This window comes from Manis pentadactyla, chromosome 3 (assembly GCF_030020395.1).
Source record: "Manis pentadactyla isolate mManPen7 chromosome 3, mManPen7.hap1, whole genome shotgun sequence".
In the NCBI taxonomy this organism is placed as follows: Eukaryota; Metazoa; Chordata; class Mammalia; order Pholidota; family Manidae; genus Manis; species Manis pentadactyla.
The window spans coordinates 187,809,736-187,832,189 of NC_080021.1; the positions used below are offsets into that span (position 1 = coordinate 187,809,736).

At 40.4% G+C, this 22,454-nt stretch overlaps 1 protein-coding gene across 15 annotated transcripts in view; it reads left to right on the forward strand.

The window, feature by feature from the left end:
* FRMPD1 (FERM and PDZ domain containing 1) overlaps positions 1-22,454 on the forward strand; it is a 128,427-nt gene that overhangs the window by 82,365 nt on the left and 23,608 nt on the right. For 8 of the 15 annotated variants that reach the window (XM_057498850.1, XM_057498851.1, XM_057498852.1 and 5 more), the window contains 5 exons: positions 6,049-6,206; positions 6,996-7,098; positions 9,969-10,014; positions 16,878-16,985; positions 19,741-19,836. In XM_057498850.1, the coding sequence (XP_057354833.1) occupies positions 6,049-6,206; positions 6,996-7,098; positions 9,969-10,014; positions 16,878-16,985; positions 19,741-19,836 (511 nt within the window). Of the gene's footprint in view, positions 1-6,048; positions 6,207-6,989; positions 7,099-9,968; positions 10,015-16,877; positions 16,986-19,740; positions 19,837-22,454 lie in introns of those variants that run through there. The other 7 variants (XM_036888323.2, XM_057498859.1, XM_057498857.1 and 4 more) reach the window with 3 other exon arrangements.

Here is a 22,454-nt window from a genome sequence, read left to right on the forward strand (position 1 = left end):
TTTGCAACAACATGGATGGAGCTAGAGGGTATTATGCTCAGTGAAATAAGCCAGGTGGAGAAAGACAAGTATCAAATGATTTCACTCATGTGTGGAGTATAATAACAAAGGAAAACTGAAGGAACAAAACACCAACAGAATCACAGAACCCAAGAATGGACTAACAGTTACCAAAGGGAAAGGGACTGGGGAGGATGGGTGGGAAGGGAGGGATAAGGGCAGGGAAAAAGAAAGGGGGTATTACAATTAGCATGTATAATTGCATGTGGTGGGGGGCATGGGGAGGGCTGTGCAACACAGTGAAGACAAGTAGTGATTCTACAGCATCTTACTACGCTGATGGACAGTGAGTATAATGGGGTGTGTGGGGGGGAACTTGATGAAGGGGGGAGCCTAGTAAACATAATGTTCTTCATGTAATTGTAGATTAATGATAACAAAATAAAAAAACAAAAAACATAAAAAAAATTTGCTTGATACACACACACATAAAAAAATCAGACTGGCTGCTAGATGGAGAATCATTCAGGAGAGACAAGAATGCAAAGTGGGGAGACCAGATAGGAGACTGTTGGAGAAATCTCTCTGCAGGACGGGTAATGAGTCCCTGAAATAAAATGATGGCCATGAAGATAGAGAGAAATGGACATCTTTAGAGATCTTTTGGTGTTGTGGCTGACAGGACAGGGTTGAGAGTAGGGTAAAGATGGCTCCCGGAAGTCTGGATTGAGTGATTGAGCATCATCCTCATGATAACATTTACTGAGCTCTGGCATGTGGAGATGAGTCCTGATTAAGACAATAGTCATAGGGCTGAGTTGCATATCAAAGTAAGCCAATTTAAAGGAAAATGACAAACACTGAACTCTTACATTCAAATTGTCTGCTATTTATTAGTGGTTAAATATACATTTTCACCTTTGCCAATCATATTAGATGTAGTATTTTGTATCATGCTTTTTATGTATAGTGTTTTGCTCATGTATACACCTAATAAGCACAGATGCTTCCTGTGGGCAGAGATTTGTGCTGTGAGAAATACAGAGGTGAATAAGAAGTGGTTACTTCTTATAAGAATTTATAGTCTATGAGGGGTAATAATGTAAGGAATCAGATTGTTATCAGTCACCCAGCTTGAGGTGCCTTGGGCCTTAAGAGAGAGTCAGAGCTCAGAGATGAAAGGACTTCTGTCTAGTTAAAAATCAGAGGCTTTTCAGAAGAGATGGTATTGGAGGTTGGACTTGATTTGGCCGTATATTTACCTGCTGGGGTGGGTCGTGAATTGAGGCCCAGAGGTAAAACTGGCAGAGCAGGTAAGATTAATCTGGAGTGAAGGCCTGAGATGGGTTTTGGGTGGGGATTGCTGGCTAGGGCCTGAGACCCGAAGACAAAGGCCCACGAGGCTAAGGTGAGGAGTTTGCTCTTTTCCTGCGGGAGGTGGGGAGCTGTGGGGATAGAAAAACCCAAGCTCTCCCTCAGGAAGGGGGTCTGAACCATACTTCAGAGGATGCTCTTGAAAGGTATTTTCTCAGCTATGTTTCCATGTATGTCTAAAGTTCTCAGGCTTGTGATATGGCATTGATATAGAGTCTTGGGGGTAAATCTTTACTCTGCTTGGCTTAGCTACCCTCTGTTGGGCTGTTGTTTTTCCACTATTCTAAATAAAGCTGTGATAAATATTTTTGAATGTTCAAAAGCCAGGGTGTGTTGAGCTCATACTCTGTTCTAGGACTTCACTAGACATGGGGAACACAGAGATGAATAGGTGTCATCCTTGTCTTCTAGGAACTCAGTCTAGTGCAAATAATATTTTATTGTTTTGTTTGGGGTTATCACTTTGAGAAATGTCAGTCAAAATGGTAATAAAAGGTAAAAGAAAATGATCAGATTTTAAGTTCTATTACATTTTTTCTGATTGTTTTCTAGAGAAATTGAATAGCCAATTTACATGGTCAGTCTTAATTCCCAGGCCCCACATATATTGGGCTTTATTATTGTAAGATCCTATTTGGTGCTTTTGTAGACATGTACTAGTGCTCTGGGTCCCTTTCAGTTCTGCCTCTTTAATTAATAAGGTTGTACATTTTCCATGTTATCTATCAACTTTATATCTTCCTGTGTGAGTTGTCAATTCACTTGCTTTGAACACATGAAATCTAGGTATCATATGTATATATGATATGTATATATGGCCATTCTTCAAGTATTTGTATAGTTACCTCTTCCCCCAGGATTTTTGTTTATAACTGATTTCTTATTTTCAGCATTTTATTGAGCTCTAATTTACATGCCACACAACACCCAAAGTGCATGATTCATTGGTTTCTAGCATATTCAGAGATGTACAACCATCACCACAATCCATTTTGGAAGATTTTTATTGCCCTTGAAAGGAACTCACTATCTATTAGCAATCACTCCCCATTTCCTTCCATGGCTCTCCTGTACCCAGCCCAAAGCAACTATTAATCCACTTTAAGTCTCTATAGATTTCCTGTTCTGGACATAATGCATAAATGGAGTTATGCACTATGCAGTCTTTTGGGGCTGACTTCTTTCATTTAGCATACTGTGTTCACAGTTCATCCATGTTGTAGCATGTACTGGCATTTCATTCCTTTTTATTGGCAAATAATATTCCCCCATGGGATATTTTCTTTGTCATTTCGTCAGCTGATGTGCATTTGGGTTGGACTCACTTTGGAGCTATCATGAACAATGTTTCTTTGAACATTTGTGTGCATGTTTTGCATGGACATGTTTTCATTTATCCTGGGGTTATACCAGTGAGTGGGATTGCTGGGTCATATGTAATTCAATGTTTAGTCTTTTGAGGAGCTGCCAGATGGTGTGAGGGTTCCATTTTTTCTACATCTTTGGCAACACTTGACCTGTCTTTTTGATTATAGTCACCCTAGTGGATATGAAATGCTATCTCACTGTGGTTTTGATTTGCATTTCCATAATGACTAACAATGTTGAGCATCTTTTTATGTGCTTATTAGCTGTGTGTATCTTCTTTGGAGAAATGTCTGCTCAGATCTTTTGCCCACTTTTTAACTGGCTTATGTATCTATTTCTTTTATGTCATGAGAATTCTTTATGTATTCTAGATGCAAGGTCCTTTTTGGATTTTGATTTGCCAGTATTTACTTACAGTCTGTGGTTTATCTTCTCACTTTCTTAATGACGTTCTTTGAAGCACAAAAGTTTTTAGTTTTGACAAAGCTCAGTTAAACTGTATTTTCATTTGTCACTTGTGCTTTTATTGTCATATCTAAAATGACACTAAAATTTACTCCTATATTTTCTCCTAGGAGTTGTGTAGTTTTAGCCCTTACATTTAAGTCTGTGATCCATTTTGAGTTCATTTTTGTGTGTATGAGGAAATAGTTACAAGCTTTTATAGCTTCTTCATGTTTTCCTATCCTGTTATCCAATTTATTTATTTATTTATATTCATGTAAAACTGAGGAGCTGAATATTTAATTTTATTTAATTAAGTTAAATGTAAAGACTGATAATTCAGTTATTGGAAAACTATTAAGTATGTTTGGAACAACTTGGGCATGAAAATATACTTTGTTACTAGAAATTTTGTGAAATCTGAGTATGTCTGATGAAAATATAGGGTCCAAACTAGTATGCTAAGTATGAAATACGTACTGGATTTCAGAAACTTGAAATGAAAAAAGAGACAAAATATCTTGTCAGTGATTTTTTTAATGTTGATTACATGTTGAAATGATAGTATTTTGGATATATTGGGTAAAATAAAAATGTATTATGAAAATTAATTTCACCTGTTTTTTTCCACTTTTCTCCATTGTTCATGTGGCTGTTAGAAAACTTATATTTATATGTGTGGCTTGCACCATATCCCATTTGGTCAGCACTGCTCTAGGAGCTGTGCTACAGTGCCTTTAAAGATAGTAGCCCCAATTTGAAGCCCCCTCCCCACTTGTGTAGCTATAAGCAAGTTTAAGTCTCTCCAAGCAAGATTCAGTCTTATTCTCTGTAAAATAGGGATAATAATCATACCTGCCTCACAAGTTTGTCATGAGGGTTAAGTGAGAGAGCTATGAAAATAAGTTAGATCACCCCTGCTATGTAGTTAGTGCCCAATAAGTGTTATTAATGGTTATTATCATTGTTGCTATTGCTATTATACCATCATTAATTTATCAAGTCTTTTTTTAAGTCTGGAAGAATTTTTAGACAATATGACTACTGAAGTCTGTATTTTCATTTACAACTTATTTTTATTTTTCAGTATTAAGTCTTCCCAGCCAGGAAACCATATAACTTTTGCCCAGTTATTTATGTCTTCCTTTATTGCATCTGCTCATTAAGAGCACCTAGCATCTAAAACACATTCAACTAATATGTTTTTCATGAATGGGTGAATGTGTTTTGTGCTTTTATCCTGTAACTCCACTAAACTTATTTTTTTAGCATTAGCAATGCTCTTTGTTGATCATTTTCTGGGTCTATCTCATCATCTGTTTTTAAAAAGTGGTACTTTTCCATTTCCTATGCTTAGTATGCCTCTTACTGGTTTTCCTTGTCTGATAACGATCACAGGCATTTCTCCTGCTACATTAAATAGGAGTAAGTATCTAGGGTATCCTTCCTGTTGCTTTTTCAAAGGAACAGAAGTATTGACTTTTGGCTTTCAGTGTGAGATATTATTATATTTACAAGGGCCCTTTCATAGCTTTCAATTTTTGTTTTTTAAATTAGGAATAGCTATGGGTTTTTGCAGTACAAATTTTCAAAATTTTCTGTTTCTCCCCCCTCATTAGGCCTATCTGCTAACACTTCTCAGGATTACCCAGGTGTTTGCTGAGAAGGAATCCTGTCTTTGCCTCTAAGCTGTGAATCAGGTCATCATCTGTGCAGACAGCCTGACTCAGCTCTGACCCAGGGTCTGAGGAGCTCCGTGATGGATCATGTGCCTGAGGCTTTGTGCTTGGACTTGTCACATGCATTTTGGCTCCATGAGGCAGTTTTTTATATTTCTTGGTTCTTGTTGAAATTTGAGATTATTATAAATGACAGAGAGGTGATTTTCAGATGGTAAGTCCCTATTGCATTAGGCACAGCTCCCGACGGTGTTTGGTAAATGGATGAGAATAAATGATAGAGCTCAGGGCGAGCTCAGGGTGAGCTGTTACTGCTCCACACTCCTGCTGTTTATAATGACAACAAACACCTCATCCAATCACTATGCAACCTGCCTCAGAAAGAACCACTGACTCTTAGAAGGAAAAAATCATTTGCCACAGACAAAATAAAAAACAGTTTTTGACCCACTTAGTGGTTTTGAGAGACAGAAAATAAAATTTTCAACTTACTTGGTTTTAGTTATAGAAAGAACACATGTGTTTTTAAGGATTAATGTAGAGCGAGTCCTCACTATCTGGGATTTCTTATTGGAATCCTCATAGTTACAAAGTTGAAAAAGAAATGGAATTCATCATAAAGCAAAAAAGAGAAAAAATCACCAAAGAAACAATCCACCTGTAAAATTAGCCATCAGACACCAAACTGAACAGCTTCTCATTCCTGTTCGTGGTCCATGTTTTTCCTCTTCTGTACCTCTGCTGAAGCAGTGCCTCCTGCCTGGAATGTCTGTGCATGTACCCGTGCGTCCATCCAGGCGGCAGCAGTTACTGAGGATTTCTGTGTGCCAGGATCTGGGCTGTGTAGGTATATTCTCCACATCTCTCAAAGCACAGCTCAAATGCCACCCCTTCCAGGTAGCAAACGCTTCCCTGATTCCTTTTCCCCCACCCCACAGTGCTAAAACTACTCCCCCCCTTTTCTGAGGGCCCAGCACACCTCATGACTTCTCTTGTAGAACAAGTTGCTATGTTCTACTTGGTGTTTTATGTACTGGTATTTGTGCCTTATCACTGCCAAGAAGAGACCGGGGCTCTGCTCAGCTCTGCGTCTCCTTCCTCCAGGATGCCTAGGGCTGACCAAGTGTGTGACCACCAACCAGAGTCCCCCTTCTCTTTGCACATACTCCTTTTTGTATTTCAGAGCTAAAGTTGCTGCAGCTGATGGGCCCCCTGGGGTCCCAATTCAGACCTTCACACCGGTGAAGCGCACAGTAAAAATAGACAAAGATGCCCTCCTCCAAGACTATGGATTTCACATTTCCGAGAGCCTTCCCCTCACGGTGGTGGCCGTCACAGCAGGTAGGGGCCGAGTGGGAAATGAGAAAGGAGTTTGGGTTCTTGAAGGGAAACAGCCCTAGTCTCTTCCCATCTCTGTCCTATAATGTAATTTTTCAAGTGCTACCCCAGGAAGTTAAAAACAGCATGCCTAATTCTGTCTTGGGCTTTGTCCCTTCCTTTGGTGCTGGGAGGGAGGGAGCCCCAAGAGCATTCGAACCCAGGCTCCCACTGACCTCAGCCAGGGCTTTCCCGTCCATGGCTCCCTGGCTGTCTCAGGGGCAGTGACAGTATTCGGATCAGCCAGCCCTCCTCTTTGAACTCTGCATGCTCTGAACTGGGGAGAGTTTCTGGTCAGACAGTAGAAATTACTAATTTGTTTTCACTTGAATCTTTGTAAAATATAGGCTATATAGGGTAAAGAGGAGCAGGCTGGGAATGTCTAGTGTTTGTTTTCATATGTTATGTATTGATGTTATATCTGGGACTAGTTAAAATCTATCACTTTCAGTTTACACACATACTCATATACCAGAAGTCTTTAGAGGTGAATGTAGTAAATTCACTGGCCAGCTCTGTAATTCAGTGGGTTTCTGCTAGTTTTTTTTCCCAGGACAGTCTCCTAACATCCCTTGAAGGTGATGGCTTGTACCTCATCCATGGTTTGTAAACAGAAGACAGATCCACATGATGTGGGGTGGGGCTGGGCTGGGCTGGGGACTGGACCAGGCTGCTGGTTGGGCATACTGCTGTGACGCATGGGGTCTGAGCCCTCCGGGCATGAGTACCAGTTACCTCTTTTCTATCCAACAGGAGGCTCTGCTCATGGCAAGCTTTTCCCTGGTGATCAGATCCTCCAAATGAACAATGAGCCCCCTGAAGCCCTTTCCTGTGAACGAGCGATCGATATCCTGAGGTACTAAACTGTCTTCCACCATCCAGAGTCTCACAGGTTATCATAGAGCCCAGATGAGCAACAGGAATGGCATAACTGACCTCCCCGTGACCTTAGTAGTGTCCATTCTATAACTGCTACATTTTAGAATCCCATCTCGGGTACTGGCTGCTCTCTTTCATCTGCCTCCAGAAGCGTGTGGAAGGCACAGGGTGCTGTGTCTGTCAAGCCCCAGCTATGCCCAAGACACTGTGCTTGGCACTGTAGGGAATGTCATTATGAATAATGCCTAGGCCCCATCCTGTAAGGATTTAGAGGGTTGTAACATATGCCCAAAGATGGGACTAAGTTGGTACTAAATCTACTTGGTTTTCTTTAATCCTTTCAGTATCTCTCTTAAATGTTCTTACAAGTGCAGTCTGGCTGGCGTGTGCAGTTTCACTGATACAACACCTGTCACCTTCCACCCAGTGTCATTGTCATTTGTGTGAGTCACTTTCTGCCTAAAACACTATGTCCTTGAGGGTAGGCACACAGTGGTTACTCAGTTGAATGAGTGAATATGGTTTAGCACTGGCTTTAAGGTGGAGGAATGTCAGTGATGGGAGTGAAGGAGACTGACAGATGTTTTATAGGCACATGCAGTCTTGGTCTTGACTTATGTGTGCTGTGCATCTGTGTTCCCTGCTATATGCTGAAGGTGGGAATTCCAGGACTGCTTATTTGTTTATCATTGCCACTTATGAAATCAAGCAAAACAAAAATGGCCTAACAACAAAACCCACAAAACCTCTTTAATTCCTCCAACTACCTGTGAGGCCAAAATGTCCTTCTGAGAGCACTTGCACCTTGGTTTGTTGTGAATTATCTCAGAGGAGGCCAGTTCCTATCTAAAATGGACAAGAGGCAATCCCCAGACTCTCAAAGACCTTGGGTTGAGTTTATCCACTTAAGAAATAACACACCAGCAGCACTTGGCCTAAATGTTCATATTACAAGGAGTCAAATGAAGTTATCTTGCAAATTGCTCCTCTGTGTAGTAATGGCAAAGAAAAAGGAAAACATGAATCAGTTTTTCAGTTCTGCCCTCTAATACGAAGTAGAAGTTTGGCAATTATCTGGTTGATTTGATCACTTTTGGAATCTAAAATATATAAAACAAAATATCTAGTTTATTGATTATGTGACTGGGCTTATTACACTGACTTTGTGTGCCACAACTGATTATGCTTTATATACCTACTTACATTGTTAACTTATGACCAGCCTAAATATTCTGGGTGGGGTGGGGTATAATATTTAACAAATCATGATTTAGATTGTGCTGTTACATGTTTCAATGCAGCATGGTTACTAATGCTATGGCAGACTAATATTAAAATCAGAAAACTTAAATGCTGATGCTGGTCATATTTTGTTTAGACTCTCTCATTCTTGAAATATAGTATTTGTTTAAAGCATATGTTCAAATTTATGTATTGAAGTATACTTTAAAGAATTTGAGGTATTTCTAATTTGTGTAATATTTACTTGGAGTACTCATACTTAAGTCTTTTGAAATGAATTGAGTCTCTAAGGTCTCCATATGAACTAGCAAAAAAATGTATCGTACATTTTTTGTAAATGTTACACAATGTAATATTATAATTTGTACCTAAGTTTTTTTTTTTAGATAATTATTTTTTATTGAAGGGTAGTTGACACACAGTATTACATTAGTTTCAGGTGTACAACACAGTGATTCAACGTTTATATACATGATAATTCTAGGTACCAGCTATCACCATACCAAGTTGTTACAATATTTTGATTATATTCCTTATGCTATACATTACATCCCGGTTACTTATTTATTTTACAATTGGAAGTGTGTACTTTTTTTTCCCCCCCTTTTTTTTTTGTGAGGGCATCTCTCATATTTATTGATCAAATGGTTGTTAACAACAATAAAATTCTGTATAGGGGAGTCAATGCTCAATGCACAATCATTAATCCACCCCAAGCCTAATTTTCGTCAGTCTCCAATCTTCTGAAGCATAACGAACAAGTTCTTACATGGAGAACAAATTCTTACATAGTGAATAAGTTACATGGTGAACAGTACAAGGGCAGTCATCACAGAAACTTTTGGTTTTGCTCATGTATTATGAACTATAAACAGTCAGTTCAAATATGAATACTCATTTGATTTTTATACTTGATTTATATGTGGATACCACATTTCTCTCTTTATTATTATTATTTTTAATAAAATGCTGAAGTGGTATGTACCTAACTTTTTAAATGAGTAAATTCACATTATAGATTTTTTCCATTCATAAATAAATGAACCAAAGGCTATTGTCCTTTCCTTCACTTGTTTGCTTTTAAAATAAATAAAATATACTGATTTATTACAAAAAATTAAAAACCACTGTAAACTGGTTGGTTGTTGTCTGATAAATGTTATCCACATGCATTCCTTCTATTTAGTGAAATGTTTAGCCTAAGTTTTCTGAAATAGCAACCTGAGTTATCCGTGTTATTACTGTGTTTCCTCTCTTAAATATTTTTTGGGGACATAAACCTAGCTAATGGTCATAGCAACTGGTTGAGTTCTTCATCAGAAAGACTGCATTAAGGGTAAGTGACTTAATTTTGTGGATGTAGGTATAGACTAGATGATACAGGCAGGTATCTTCACAAGTTTCTCAAGGTAGAAGGGACACTCGGGGACAGCTTAAGTTCCTTTGCAATCACTGCTTCCCTCAATGTCCTCCTCAGTTTTGCTGAGCCAAAAGAGCTGATTTTAAAGAGGCTGCTTTGTAATTCTGTCAGTCTTTTTAACCTAACACACACACACACACATCACCCAGAATGATGAAACGTTCTTGTCTTTATTCTCTTTTCAGGGAAGCTGAAGATTCACTTTCAATCACAGTTCTCCGCGGCACGTTGGTAAATTCCTTCCTATGTCCTGTGTGTTAGTTTCACCCTTCTTGATTCCAAGCCCCCATATCTCCAGTGGGATGTCCCTCACAGAATAAACAGGAAAAGTGAAAGGCAGAAGGGATAGCCTACAGGCAGTGGGTGGCCAGACAGTCTACATTGCATGAAGACTGCCCGTGCCCCGCTGTTGTGGAGGAAACAGGTGTGGGTCCAGGCTTCAGGAACTCGAGGTCCAGCTAAGGATACAGACCTATGATTGTGCAGAGTGGGACAGCAACAAGGGCACCAAACTTGGAGTTTCAAGAAAGGTCGGAGTGATATGACTCTGAGCAAGTCATTTAGTTGCAGTTTCTACTGTTGTGAAACTGATAATGACAATAGCTGCCTTGTCTCTCTAACAAGCTATTTTAATGAGGACCACGCGAGGTGCTGGCTGTGAAAACATTATTAACTCTGAGATTCAACACAGGGCAAGGTGTGGCACAGATGGTGCACAGGGAGGAAATGGCAATCCTGCACCACTATGGGTGAAGTAGGCCTTTATATATGATACAGGGAAAAGTATGACATCAAATTATAAGAGATAAAACTACTAAGGAGGTAAAATTAACAGAAAATTCTCATTCTTAGAGGCCTTAATACATACCTCTTAGCCTTGGCCACATAAAGACTAAAAATAGAGAATTTTAATAATACATTTAATAATCTAATCTAATTGACCACATACCAAGCTACTAAAAAAAACTCTATTATAAATTCTCCCAAGAAACTGTATAAGTCTCTTTTCCAGAATATAATAAAATAGAAATCAATAACTATAAAAACTGAATTAAAACCATCCAGCCACTTACAAATAAAGTTGGAGTACAAAATAGAAAAAAACAGAAAAGTAAAACTACCATTATAGACTAGATAGAAAAAAGTTAAAAACTAGAAGTCTACTTCTTAAAACTTATGTGCAGGTAAAGCTATACTCAGAGTAAAATTCATAACCTATGATTTTATTATTTAATAAGGAAATAGGTCAAATAAGTATTCAGTGCAAGAAGTTGAAAGAGAAGACTAATAAACAAAGCAGAATAAAGAAAATTATAAAAATTAAAATCTCAACAATGCTTTGGAAAACAGAAAAACTATAAACTTGATAAATAAATTCAAGAGCTAGTTCTTCAAGAGAAAAAATTCAGAAAATAGGAAAACTTTTAAGGAAAAGAAATATGTGTGACCTATGTGAAGGAAACTAGAATATTACTCAAGAATGTAAAAAAAATCTTTAATAAAAAAGAAGATATATACCATGTTCCTTGATGGGAAGACTATTATTAATATATTGCTTACTCTCATATATTAATGTATATGCTTAATGCAAATTCAAGCTCCCTATGGGACTTTTATTTGGATTTTAACAAAGTACATCTAAGTGAGATTTTTTTCAAGAAATTTTTTTTAAAAATCCTGCCATTTGCAACAACATGGATGGATGAGTATTATGCTAAGTGAAATAAGCCAGGTGGAGAGACACAAATACCATATGATTTTACTTTTATGTGGAATCTAAAAACAAAACAAAACAAGATGGACAAAACAGCAGTAGACTCATAGACACTGAGAAGGAACTGGTGGTTACCATGGGGGAGGGGTTGGGGCAGGTGGGTGAGATAGGTGAAGGGGATAAAGAGGCACAGAATCTCAATCGTAATATTAGTTAGTCAAAGGGATGAAAGTATGACATGGAGTATATAATCAATAATAACTAGTGTTTTTCTATGTTGAGAAGATAGTACCTACACTAAATAGGGTGAGCATTTAATAATGTAGATAACTGTTGAATCACTATGTTGTATACTGGAAACCAATATAATATTGTACAGCAACTATATTTCAGTGAAAAAAAAAGAAAAGAAAATATTTTTTAAAAAGTATGACGATGGCCTTGATGTACCAGATTTTAAAACTACAGTAATTAAAACAGTATGATATTGTTGAAATGTCAATGCCAGTGTAATCAATAGGAAGTCCTAGAATATATACTAATATAAGAATTTAGTATGTGATAAATATGGCATCCCAATTAGTGGGAGAAAAGATGGTTTTTGAAGAAATCATACTAGGACATTTCTTTAAGTATTTGGGAAAAATAAGTTTCATCTCATACCATTCGGTGTTAAAGAATCATATATAAAAAACAACCATAAGAATGTAGACAATATGGATAGGTGTCTCTGGTCATAGGTTTTAGAAAGAATTCCCAAGCATATAGGGAACAGAAGCACAACAGAACAGTTGTTTGATTATGTGAAAAAACAAAATTCCTGTGGTCCAAAAACTTCACAATACTAAAAAGCAAAGAAATTATTGTCCCCTGTCCTTATTGACAAGTGTTATCTTTCTTTTTAAGTGTTATCTTTCTCTTTTATTTTTGGAAATAGAATAGGAAAAAGACCACCTAAGTAGGATTAAGATGTTTGCCATACATATGACAGACCAGTGTTTTATGCACAAAAAAAGTGGAGATTTTTCTATACAAAACAGAATTTTTCTATGAAATAATGTGAAACCACTGTATAAAAAACAGTATACTGAAAGCTGATCAGCATAAAAGGTTGTGCAGGTGTTAGGAGATTCTTTTTATTTAGCTGATTATCATCTCAGTGGAGAACATCTTAATGTCAATTAGGTGGGGGATTTTTCCCGCTCTTTTTCCAAGAGGTGAAAGCCAAAGGTACCACTTGTTAAAGGAGGAAGAGGGAAGCAGCTTATAGCTGTATCTTTAAAAAACGAAAAGTATAGGGAGAGGAAAATTAACATGTTCCAGCACCACTCCTGAGATTCCTATGCAGTTCCCAAGGAGAAGAGAAAATGAATGTTGTGCTCCGGAGGTCCTTTAGGGGAAGGTGATGTTAGTCCAGCCGAGGGCCCCAGTCCTACTGGTAAGTGCCCTGAATTGTCTAACCCACTCAGGCCTCTCATCAGAAGTTCTGTGATCATAAAACAAATGATCGTATATTTCTTGCTTCAGTTCAGGATGCTCATCTTTGCCACAGTGGATTCCTAGAGTCCTCAAATGGCTTGAAATTAATTAGGAATTATAAAATTCAAAGTTGGGATATTGATTACTGCTTCTCTAGGACACAGAATTCTTTTCTTTTTTTTTTTTTAGTGCAGTAAATGATTTTATTCTGGCATGTCTGATAGAAAAAGAATGACAAATACAACATGAAGTAACACTCGTAGGACATAGAATTCTTTGAAAAAAATATTTTTGGCTTAATTGTAGAGATTTATATTTATATTATTTATAATGCACTATTTGTTATATTAATACTGATATTTAATGTCTTACTGAATTTTCACTAAAAGAAAATCCAACAAGATAGATATATTCATTATCCTCCTTTTACAGTTGAGGACACTGTGGCTTCACCTATGGTATGTATGACCATACACCTATGGTCTCACATGTAGAAATCGGTGGAGCTGGGTTATTTTCCAGATAGTTAGACTCCAGAACCCACACTCATTAGCATTAGGCTAGTCTACCTCCTTAAACCCTGCTGTCTTTTTGAAATGATATTGGCAAATCGAGGTTGTAGGGTAGCAAAAAGATACTTTTCCCAACTTGTCCCTGTCAATGCCCTTTCAAAGCATTAATTCTTATTTCAGCAAAAACGGGCACAGAAAGAGTTTTTATCAGCTCGGGTCTGGTGCTTTCTGATGAATTAATTTAGAACCCATAAAGAGCTTTAGCATCCTAGAATAATGGGTAGTTCATATCCTTTAAATCGTCTTCTTACTGTTAGTGGCTCAAGTCAGTGGTTTACAATGTATTTGAGATGCCAGAGTACACAGGTGGCAGAGCTGACCTTCGGGTGTAAAGCCAGGTGGTCCCTGGGGGTTGGACCTTTCCATGATGGACAACATGTTTTTTCTCAAATAGCTTCATGGTTGAGTGGTTCCAAATGTAAAAGAGGCTTTTCTTCCCTGTGACTCTCACTAAGTAGTCCTAGTTCAGAACAAGTCTACCTTGTATGGAATAGCTCTTCAAAGATTTGGAAGTAGAGCCTTCTTTTCTCCTGGCTAAGCATTGTTCCATTTACTCTTCATCATAAGATGTGTATCTCTGAATACTCACTTCTCTGATAGCTTTCTGGACACATTCTGATTTCATGGTAACCCTCCCAAATGGTGGCACCCAGAAAGGAATTCGGTTCCATCTATTGTCGAGTGGTGAGAGGACCAGAGGAAATGGGGGGTGCACTCCTGACATGCGCCAAGAATGCTAGTGACGCCTAAGATTGGGGTAATATTTTAGCAGGCCCAGTCACATTGTTGACTTTTGTGAAACTTGTGCTTCACCAAAAACTGAGCTCTTTCGAATGAATAGCTTCCAAGCCAGCACCCCCCACCCCATCCCATGCTTGTGCGGTTGATTTTTTTGATCCTCAGTGCCATGCTTCATAGTAATCCTTGTCACATCATGTTGTTTGGCTCAGTGTTCTGGCATGCTGAGATTTCCAGGCAGGAAATTGTGGGGGCTGAAAAACATATTTGTATAGGTCATCAACTGTAGTCATTCTCCCTTCCTTGTCAGGGCACCACATCTTCCCAGGTCTCCCCCGTCTCTTCCATTACTTGGATAGTCACATTTCTTCAGTCTGATCCAGTTCTGGGCCTAATTCTTGCAGGATTCCTCTCCCTGGGGTGAGAGACAACAGTGGTTGCCTCCCACAGATTCCTTTTCTCTGTGTATCTCTCTTCTGTTCTGCCCTCTCTTTGTATTCCTCCTTTGAGTCTTTAAGATGGTGATGGTTGTACCTGTTGTTTTGACCCCTCACTTTACTATGTTCTGTTCAGCCCTTGACAACCTGCTGCCCTCCGTCTTCTTATGTTTGTTCTTAGTGATTCCTGGCCTGACCCAGAGCTGCCCTTGATCCTCAAGTTTCTTGTTTTCCTCTTTTAGATTCCCAGTTCCTTTACCTTCCCCCCCAAGTTTCTGCTCCATGAGATCTGATGACATCCTGTGGCTCTGTGTCAATCACAGATTTGCTAAGTCCACTTTCTCTGACTTCATCCAAGGCATTGCTAACACCACTGATGAGGATTGAGCCAAAGGGAGCCTGAGTCGCTTAGAAATCAGGATGATTTTGAATGTAGGCCAACTAGGTTCAAATCCACCTGATGGCTCTGCACCTGGCTTTTTCCACAGGAGGGTTATAGGAGACCTTATCAAGTTCTTGGCAAGAATAAAGGAATACAGCTATATCCACAGAACCCTGGCCAATGCATTTGGGATCCTATTTTCAAAGAAAAAAGGACTTGGTTGACTCTGACTTATTCTTGATAATTTTGTATTGGTTATTAGTGAGCAATGCGTGAAAGCTCTCTAACCATCTCTTGTCTTAGATTTTGCCAAGACTTAAAGCCAAGCTTACCAACATGGGTTTTCCTGAATCTTCCATGTTCATTTTCTGGGAAACTTGAAACCTAACCATCTTTTAGTCTCCTCTAATATTCTCTGTTCCATTCTCTGTACTGTGGGTGATGCCAACTGTAACATATAATAAATCCACCAGTTGCTAGATTCATAGGATAGCAGTCTTGAACTCATTCAAAGTAGTCTGATAGTCTCATCACTAACTTTAAGTTGTAACTTTCTCTTTCCCTTATATTCCTTCTATCTTTTCTGCTTGGAAAACCATTCTGCTTGAAAAAGAAAGCAAATTGAAGTTCAGTAATTTCTCCAATTGACAGATTACCACACAGGTGTACCTCTTCTCCGGGAACATTGCAATTTCCCCTCTTTCTTTCTATTAAATTTTTTTAAAGCAAACTATATATTGGAGGTACTGAATCATAGTCATCAGCCTTGTCCCACCAACATTCTGGTTGTATATAACATCACACTTACTTTCTTACATTCACATTTCAGGGTCACTTGTTCACGTTGTGTATTTCATGGCATTGGTTTGTTGATATCTGAGTCTGTGAGCATTGTTTCCAGCACTTTCCCTGATTGCTGTTACGTATCTCTCCCCTCAGCTACACAGAGCATGGTGCAGAGCTCCATCTCAGAACTCTCACACATGTAAGCATTCTAGAGGCTGGCCTAAAAGACTATCCAGACCAAGGAAACAGCATGCCAGGCTGGGAAATAGCATATCGGGATCTCATCCAGGAAGATCACATCCTGTTGATCTAGATCATGCAAGTGCTGTATATTAAGTATCACAATCTAGCCTAATACAGTCTAGACCAAGGACTTGGTCACACACTCATCCCCACCTGCGATGACTCTTTTTACCTCTGGGGAAAGAGGGTACCTCCCAAAAGACAAGAGGGGCCAAGGATAGGCCACAGGAGTCAGACCTTCAGGGAACCACAGAGGTATCTGATCCAACTCCCATATGGTACGGATGGAAAGACTGAAGGGCAAAGAGGGACAATGACTTGGTACAACTCACACAGAGTTATTTTGTTTTGTTTTACACACACACACATACACACACACACACAAACCCACAAAACTGGTTTTCTTCCATAAGAATTTGTGTTTGAAGTAGTTCTCACAACTGTTGAGTAGCCATACTTGGGTTGGAATTCAGGCCTCCTTGTTTGCAAACTCTCTTTGTCACACTACAACCATTTTGCCACCAGATGAATCTTCTACTGCCCTCAGACACATAAAGACATTGTCTGGGTTGGGGTCCCTAGGTTTTATGAAAAGGAATCTTTAGTGGGATGTTGCCCTTCTTTGTGGATTTTAATTGAATCTCAACAGCCATGAGAGATTTTGCTTTTGTTTTTAAGAAGTGAGATGTAAATGGCTTCTATGAAAGTCCTTTTCTAAAATGTGTCGTGTCTGTATTTTGCAGGGAGCTCCCAAGTCATCCTTCCTGACTGAGGAGAAGAGAGCCAGGCTAAAGACCAACCCCGTGAAGGTGCACTTTGCTGAGGAGGTGCTCGTCAGTACACACAGCCAGGTACACCCGAGTCATAGAGCCAGACCACTGCCCGGGAGGCTGGCGAGCTGCCTCCTGGCCCGGAGCCCCCTGCGGAGTCCCGCGGTGCAGAGAGGATGCAAAGGGTGTGCGGAGGGTTCGTGGAGGCTCTCTGCACCCTTAGTAAGGTGCCTACAAACCATGGACAGGGAGAGTCCGTGGGGGCCAAGGAGAGAAAGCACCGGCTGTGACTGGCTGTGTTCTGTGGCGCCATTCTCCTGCCCATGAAACTTAAACAGATTGCAATAGTTAATTTCTCGTTTTGAATCTTTAAACTTAGTATCCTCTCTTGAGGGTTATATATTGATAATAGTGACAGCGACAGATTGTTTTTTTGTTTGTTTGTTTTTCAAAAGCCTATCATCTATTGGACCTGTCTTATGTGAGCCCAAACTTTTCAGGTACATACTCATTAGTAGTCACAATACCCTGCAAGGGATGCATTTTAACAAAAGAGGAAGCAGAGGCTTAGAGAGGTTCAGACAATTAACCTCTGAGATCACATGGCAAGCAAATGCAGAGCCCAGGTCTGTGTGACTTCAGTTCTTTTGTTTTCCTCTATGACGTGCTGTCCAGTCCTTTTTGATATGGGGAGATCCAGAGTGGGAGATCAGAAGACCAATTTGTAAAGGGGAAATATTGGAAGTTTGATGTTTTTAATGAAGATTGTTGGGTAAAAGTCCCATCTGTTCATAATTCACACATTTTCCCCCAGTGGTCTGTACCTATTGCCTTTCTGAATTCAGCAATAATTTTACATTTTGAAACTTTCCAGTCAGAGCTTGTTCCTATCTGGTCTTCTCACCATAGAGACCAACGAATGGGGAGTCATAACCATTTTAACAAAGCCTGGTGATCTGGTTCACATCTGCAGAGCCCTTATCTTCTTGTCATGCTATTTAACAGACTACACCTTTGTTAGCCTGAGAGTGAGGGCCCAGAGGGAGGCTTAGTGCATTAATGAGAAAAGACCTGAGATCTTGTCACTTAGTAATATTTGCATCTCTGTGTCTCCAAGTTTGTGAAAATGGATTGAACCTCTTCAACAAATTAAATTTAGATTCAATATGCATTTTTAAGAGCAGTACATAATGATGAGAAGTAGGAGCTAGAACCAGCTGACAGGACAGATAGAGTGATTAGAGTGATCTGTGGGCTATTTTTTATGGCATTCATTAAGTTTTAAGGCTCACACTCCTATTAATTTAGTCTGTAAAATAATTTAAATGCAAAAAATGCACGTATTTAAAGATATCTATAGTATTGAAGATAAAAGATATCTGTAATATTTAAATATCAGAAAATAGGAAAAAGTGCTAAATGTTTAGGGCAGTGGAATGGTTAAGTCAATTGTGGTATTTCAGCTCAATAGAATATTTTAAGTCCAATCAAATTATAAACATTAAGCCCACATGAAAAAGTACAGATAAAATATGCATAGAATAAAAAATGAATATAAAATCGTACATTTAAAAACTATTTGCAGGTATAGATAAAAATTAGAAGAAGCCTTAGAGAAAAGTGACTGGTGGTAATTATGTGATGTTGTTATAGATGTGTTCTTTGTAAATAACAATAAAGTACCAAGGAAAATAATTTCATACTTGGGAAATCCAAAGATTAAGATTTCTAAACACCCAAAAAACAGAGGAGTGAGATGACAACAGAGTGGGCAGTTTGAAATCCCTCATCCCTGATGGAGTGTGGAATGACACTGGGATATGAACATTTTCCTTTTTCCTCCATAAAAATACTGTGCTTTCAGAAAAAACTATAGAGAGTAGTGAGTGTGAGTCTTGCTTAAAAGATACAAGTGCCCATGTGTCTAGAAGATGCAAGGGTCTCATCTGAAAAAGTCTGTGAGGTTTTTTAAAAAAAATGATAAGCTTCTTTACCCATGTGAGCTTTATACACAAACTCTTTGCAGAGATTAGAGCTGAGGGCAGTTTTAGCTCAAATCTTGGGAACTCTAGAACCTCTCACTGGTTCCAGAGTACACCAGCCCCAAGGGCCCTCATTATTTGCTGCCAAATGCTCAGAGATCACTTTCTATGACCATTGGCTCTGGGGGATTTAGGGAAATACCCAAAGAGATTTAGTCCCCTGGCCTGCTGTACCCTAGGAATTCTGGCTGACATGGGGTTGCCAAACACATACCAGTCCTGTGCCTCCGAGAGTGCAGTCTCTTAGAAGATCCGGCAAGTCCAGGGTAAGAGTTAGGATGAGTGCAGGTGGCGGGCAGCCTGTGCCTTTTGGTGATGCTTCACTGCAGGAATACAGCAGGAAAGTGGTGGGTGGGGGTCTCTGAGGGAGTGTCCTTCCCCCCGGCCACCCCAACCCTACAAGGCCTGGTCTTAGAATCTCAGAAAGGCCCTGGGGAGAATATGCCTGCTTGTCATCTGACTTGCTAACTTGCATCCCGGAAGGGTGTCAGCCAGCAGCGAAGTGTCAGCTGATGGTTGTGAGCCATGCTGCAGGCTCCCGGGGCCCTCAGTAGGCTGGTGGCAGGTCTCACTCTTCTCCACCATATCTCCTGTTGTCCTTCAAGCAAAGCAGGCCGCTCTCTGTGTGGCATACGCCTCCTCTGTTAGAGAAACCTCCAAATGCCAAGAATTGGCCTCTGACATGGTGAGGAGGTTAGAAATCCTGCTCTCACCCCAGCAGGGCAAGTGAAACAGGATTTGTCATTCCCAGGGATCTGAACGGCCAGTTCCACCATTACTCTTATGTTTTCCAGGGTAATTCTTTGCTGTGTATGCCCAATGTGCTCAAGTTGTACTTGGAGAATGGACAGACCAAAGCATTCAAGTTTGAAGCAAATACAACTGTGAAGGTATTAACAGTAAATCTGACTCTTTTTCTCAGTGAGAATTTGCTGGCTCCCAGGGCCCCCCAGCATCTTGCCCTGCAACTGCCTTGTCAGTCTCACAATCACCCTGGACTGAAGCCCTGCAATAAACCAAGCACTGTGTTACCTCATTTAGCTGCACAACCTCCCAGCGAGATGGGTTTTTTTTCCTAGTCACCATCTTGCAGAAGTGGAAATCAGGGCTCAAAGAGGAATAGTACCCAAAGTCATATTACAACTTGTAAGCCTTCACCCTTAACCCCTGGAGTTGCCTGCCTCTTGTATGTGATTCCACCTGCTAACCAACAGACTAGAGCAGCTAAAAACCCAGGCTAGGTTGTCAGGGCAGGCCCAGGCCCTTGCGTATTCCATTCAATATGCAGTTGAAGTCAGTTCAACTTACACTTAACAAGTTTCCCCATATGAGGTTCCTGGTGGGGAAGGAGAGTGTGCAGAGCTAGGTAAAGGGTAGTCTCGTCTTCCAGGAGTTTGCAAACCAGTCGAGGGAGGATAGCCAGTCAAGGAGCGCCCAGCAGTCCAGGGCAGGATGATAGTAAGGGCTGTAAAGAGAGGGCCAAGGAAGGACTCTGCGTGCAAGGGGAGGAGCACCATGTGTTCTGTCCCATCAGGATATCAGAGGGGGCTTTGGAAAGAAGTTGGACCGAGCTGAGCATTGAAGGGCAACTAAGAATTCAACAGGGGCAGCCCGGGACAGGGCTTCAGGGGCAGGCTGGAGGGTGCGTCCGTCTGAGGGAGTCACATGTATTAATGCAGAGAGCCAGCAACTCAGGCATTTCCTGAAAAGTAGTGAGCAATCCAACGGGACTGGGGCACAGGCCATTTTCTTGTGGGAGGAATGGGTTACAGTACAGGCTGGCTGTGGAAGGCCTTGAATGACAGGCAACAGAGCTCAGATTTTTATCTATAGACATAAGGGATGGCACCATAGTTTCTGAAAAAGGGAGTAAATAGTGTTAGAGTGAGACTTCATTGAAGAAGCAAACAGGAGTTTCAGGTGGGCCAGTGCAGCTACAGCTAATGGACAGTGGCCAAGACACACACACACTTACATGTGCACATGTATGTGTACACACACGTGCACACATATCCACATGCACATACAAAATGCATGTACACATACATGCACCCACCCAGTGTTTCTCTCTAGCACCTTCCTTTGGCAATTCCTAGAGCTGTTCCAAAAGCCTCATCCCATTCTTACCTCGGCGAGCTGCAGGACAAGCTGGAGAAAGCCTCCCTGAACCTGGAAGCCCATGCCCAGGGGAGGAAGGGGAGGGAGGAACAGATTTGTGACGTGTTTGCTGCACGTCTGGCACTCTCCTGGGCACTTCCTTGCATAAGATCTCACTTAATGTTTCTAGTAACCTTGTGAAGTGACAAGTTATTCCCACTTTGCAGATGAGAACACAGGCCCAAGAGACCCAAAAATTGGTCAAGATCAGGTAGCTCATAAGTGGCTTCCAACTTGGTCTGTGTCTGAGCCCTGCTCTGGAGTATTCCACACTGCCATTCCACCTCAGAGTTTTGCAGATGACTGAGACAAGGTTTCTACTTCTGTCATCTTTGAACAAAGTGCATTGGAATGGAAAGGATGATTTATTTCAAGTGAGTTCCCCTTTGGTGATTCACAATAACAGCAGCCACCACAGGGGAATTAGACCCAAGATGATAGATGGTGTTGGGGGAACTGAGCCAGGGCTCAGTTGGTATAATACTGGTTAATCTCACTTATCAGCAGTCGCCAAATTTCTAAAAGCAAATATTTTAGCTCTTTATGATGAAGTGGAGGATATACACAAATCTTATGGGTAAAAGAAAAGGAAAACTCCCTATCAGCTCATCATTGAGTTCTCTTTCCCTTTCCCTTACCAAGGGAAGCTAAGTTCTTACATTAAAAACCCTCTTTCTCTAAATCAAGGAAAATAATATGTCATTTGAGCAGAGAAAATTTATGGACACTTTGTGTGTGCCAGCAAAGCTGTTGGTGATACAGAATAGATGGCCCCAAGTTCCACAGGAAGGGAGCCCGGAGTTTTGGGGTGGGCCTGGGGGCGAGGAGAGGTGACCTGGCACAGCTCACTCAGAAACCAGGAGCGGAGCCGCATGCTCAGGACCATGACCATGAGACATGAAAACAATGTGGTGCAGCTCAGGGGAGGCAGAGCTTCCAGCCAGCTGGCAAGGAAGGCCTCAGGGAAGTGGTGGCCTGTGAGGCCAATTTGGAAAGGCAGACCGGCTTTCAACAGGACTAGGCCAGGAGTGGTGTGTGAAGGGACATGCTGGGCATGGGGAACGGCACCAATAAAGACCCAAAGACAAGAAAGTTTGGCAAGTGGATAAGTGGATGGAACTTGTGAGCAGAGTGCATTGGGAAAAGCAGCAGAAGATGAAATGGATTAGCAGCTGACACTTGAGAGCCTTGATACTAACTGAGGAGTTTGGATTTGGGTGAGTGGGCCATGGTGAGCCACTGAATATTCTTGAGCAAGGGAGAGCATAACTAGTACAAGGCTTAGCCAATAGATCAGGGGCAAGCAAACTTTTTCTGAGAGGGCCAGATAGTAAATATTTTAGGTTTTGCA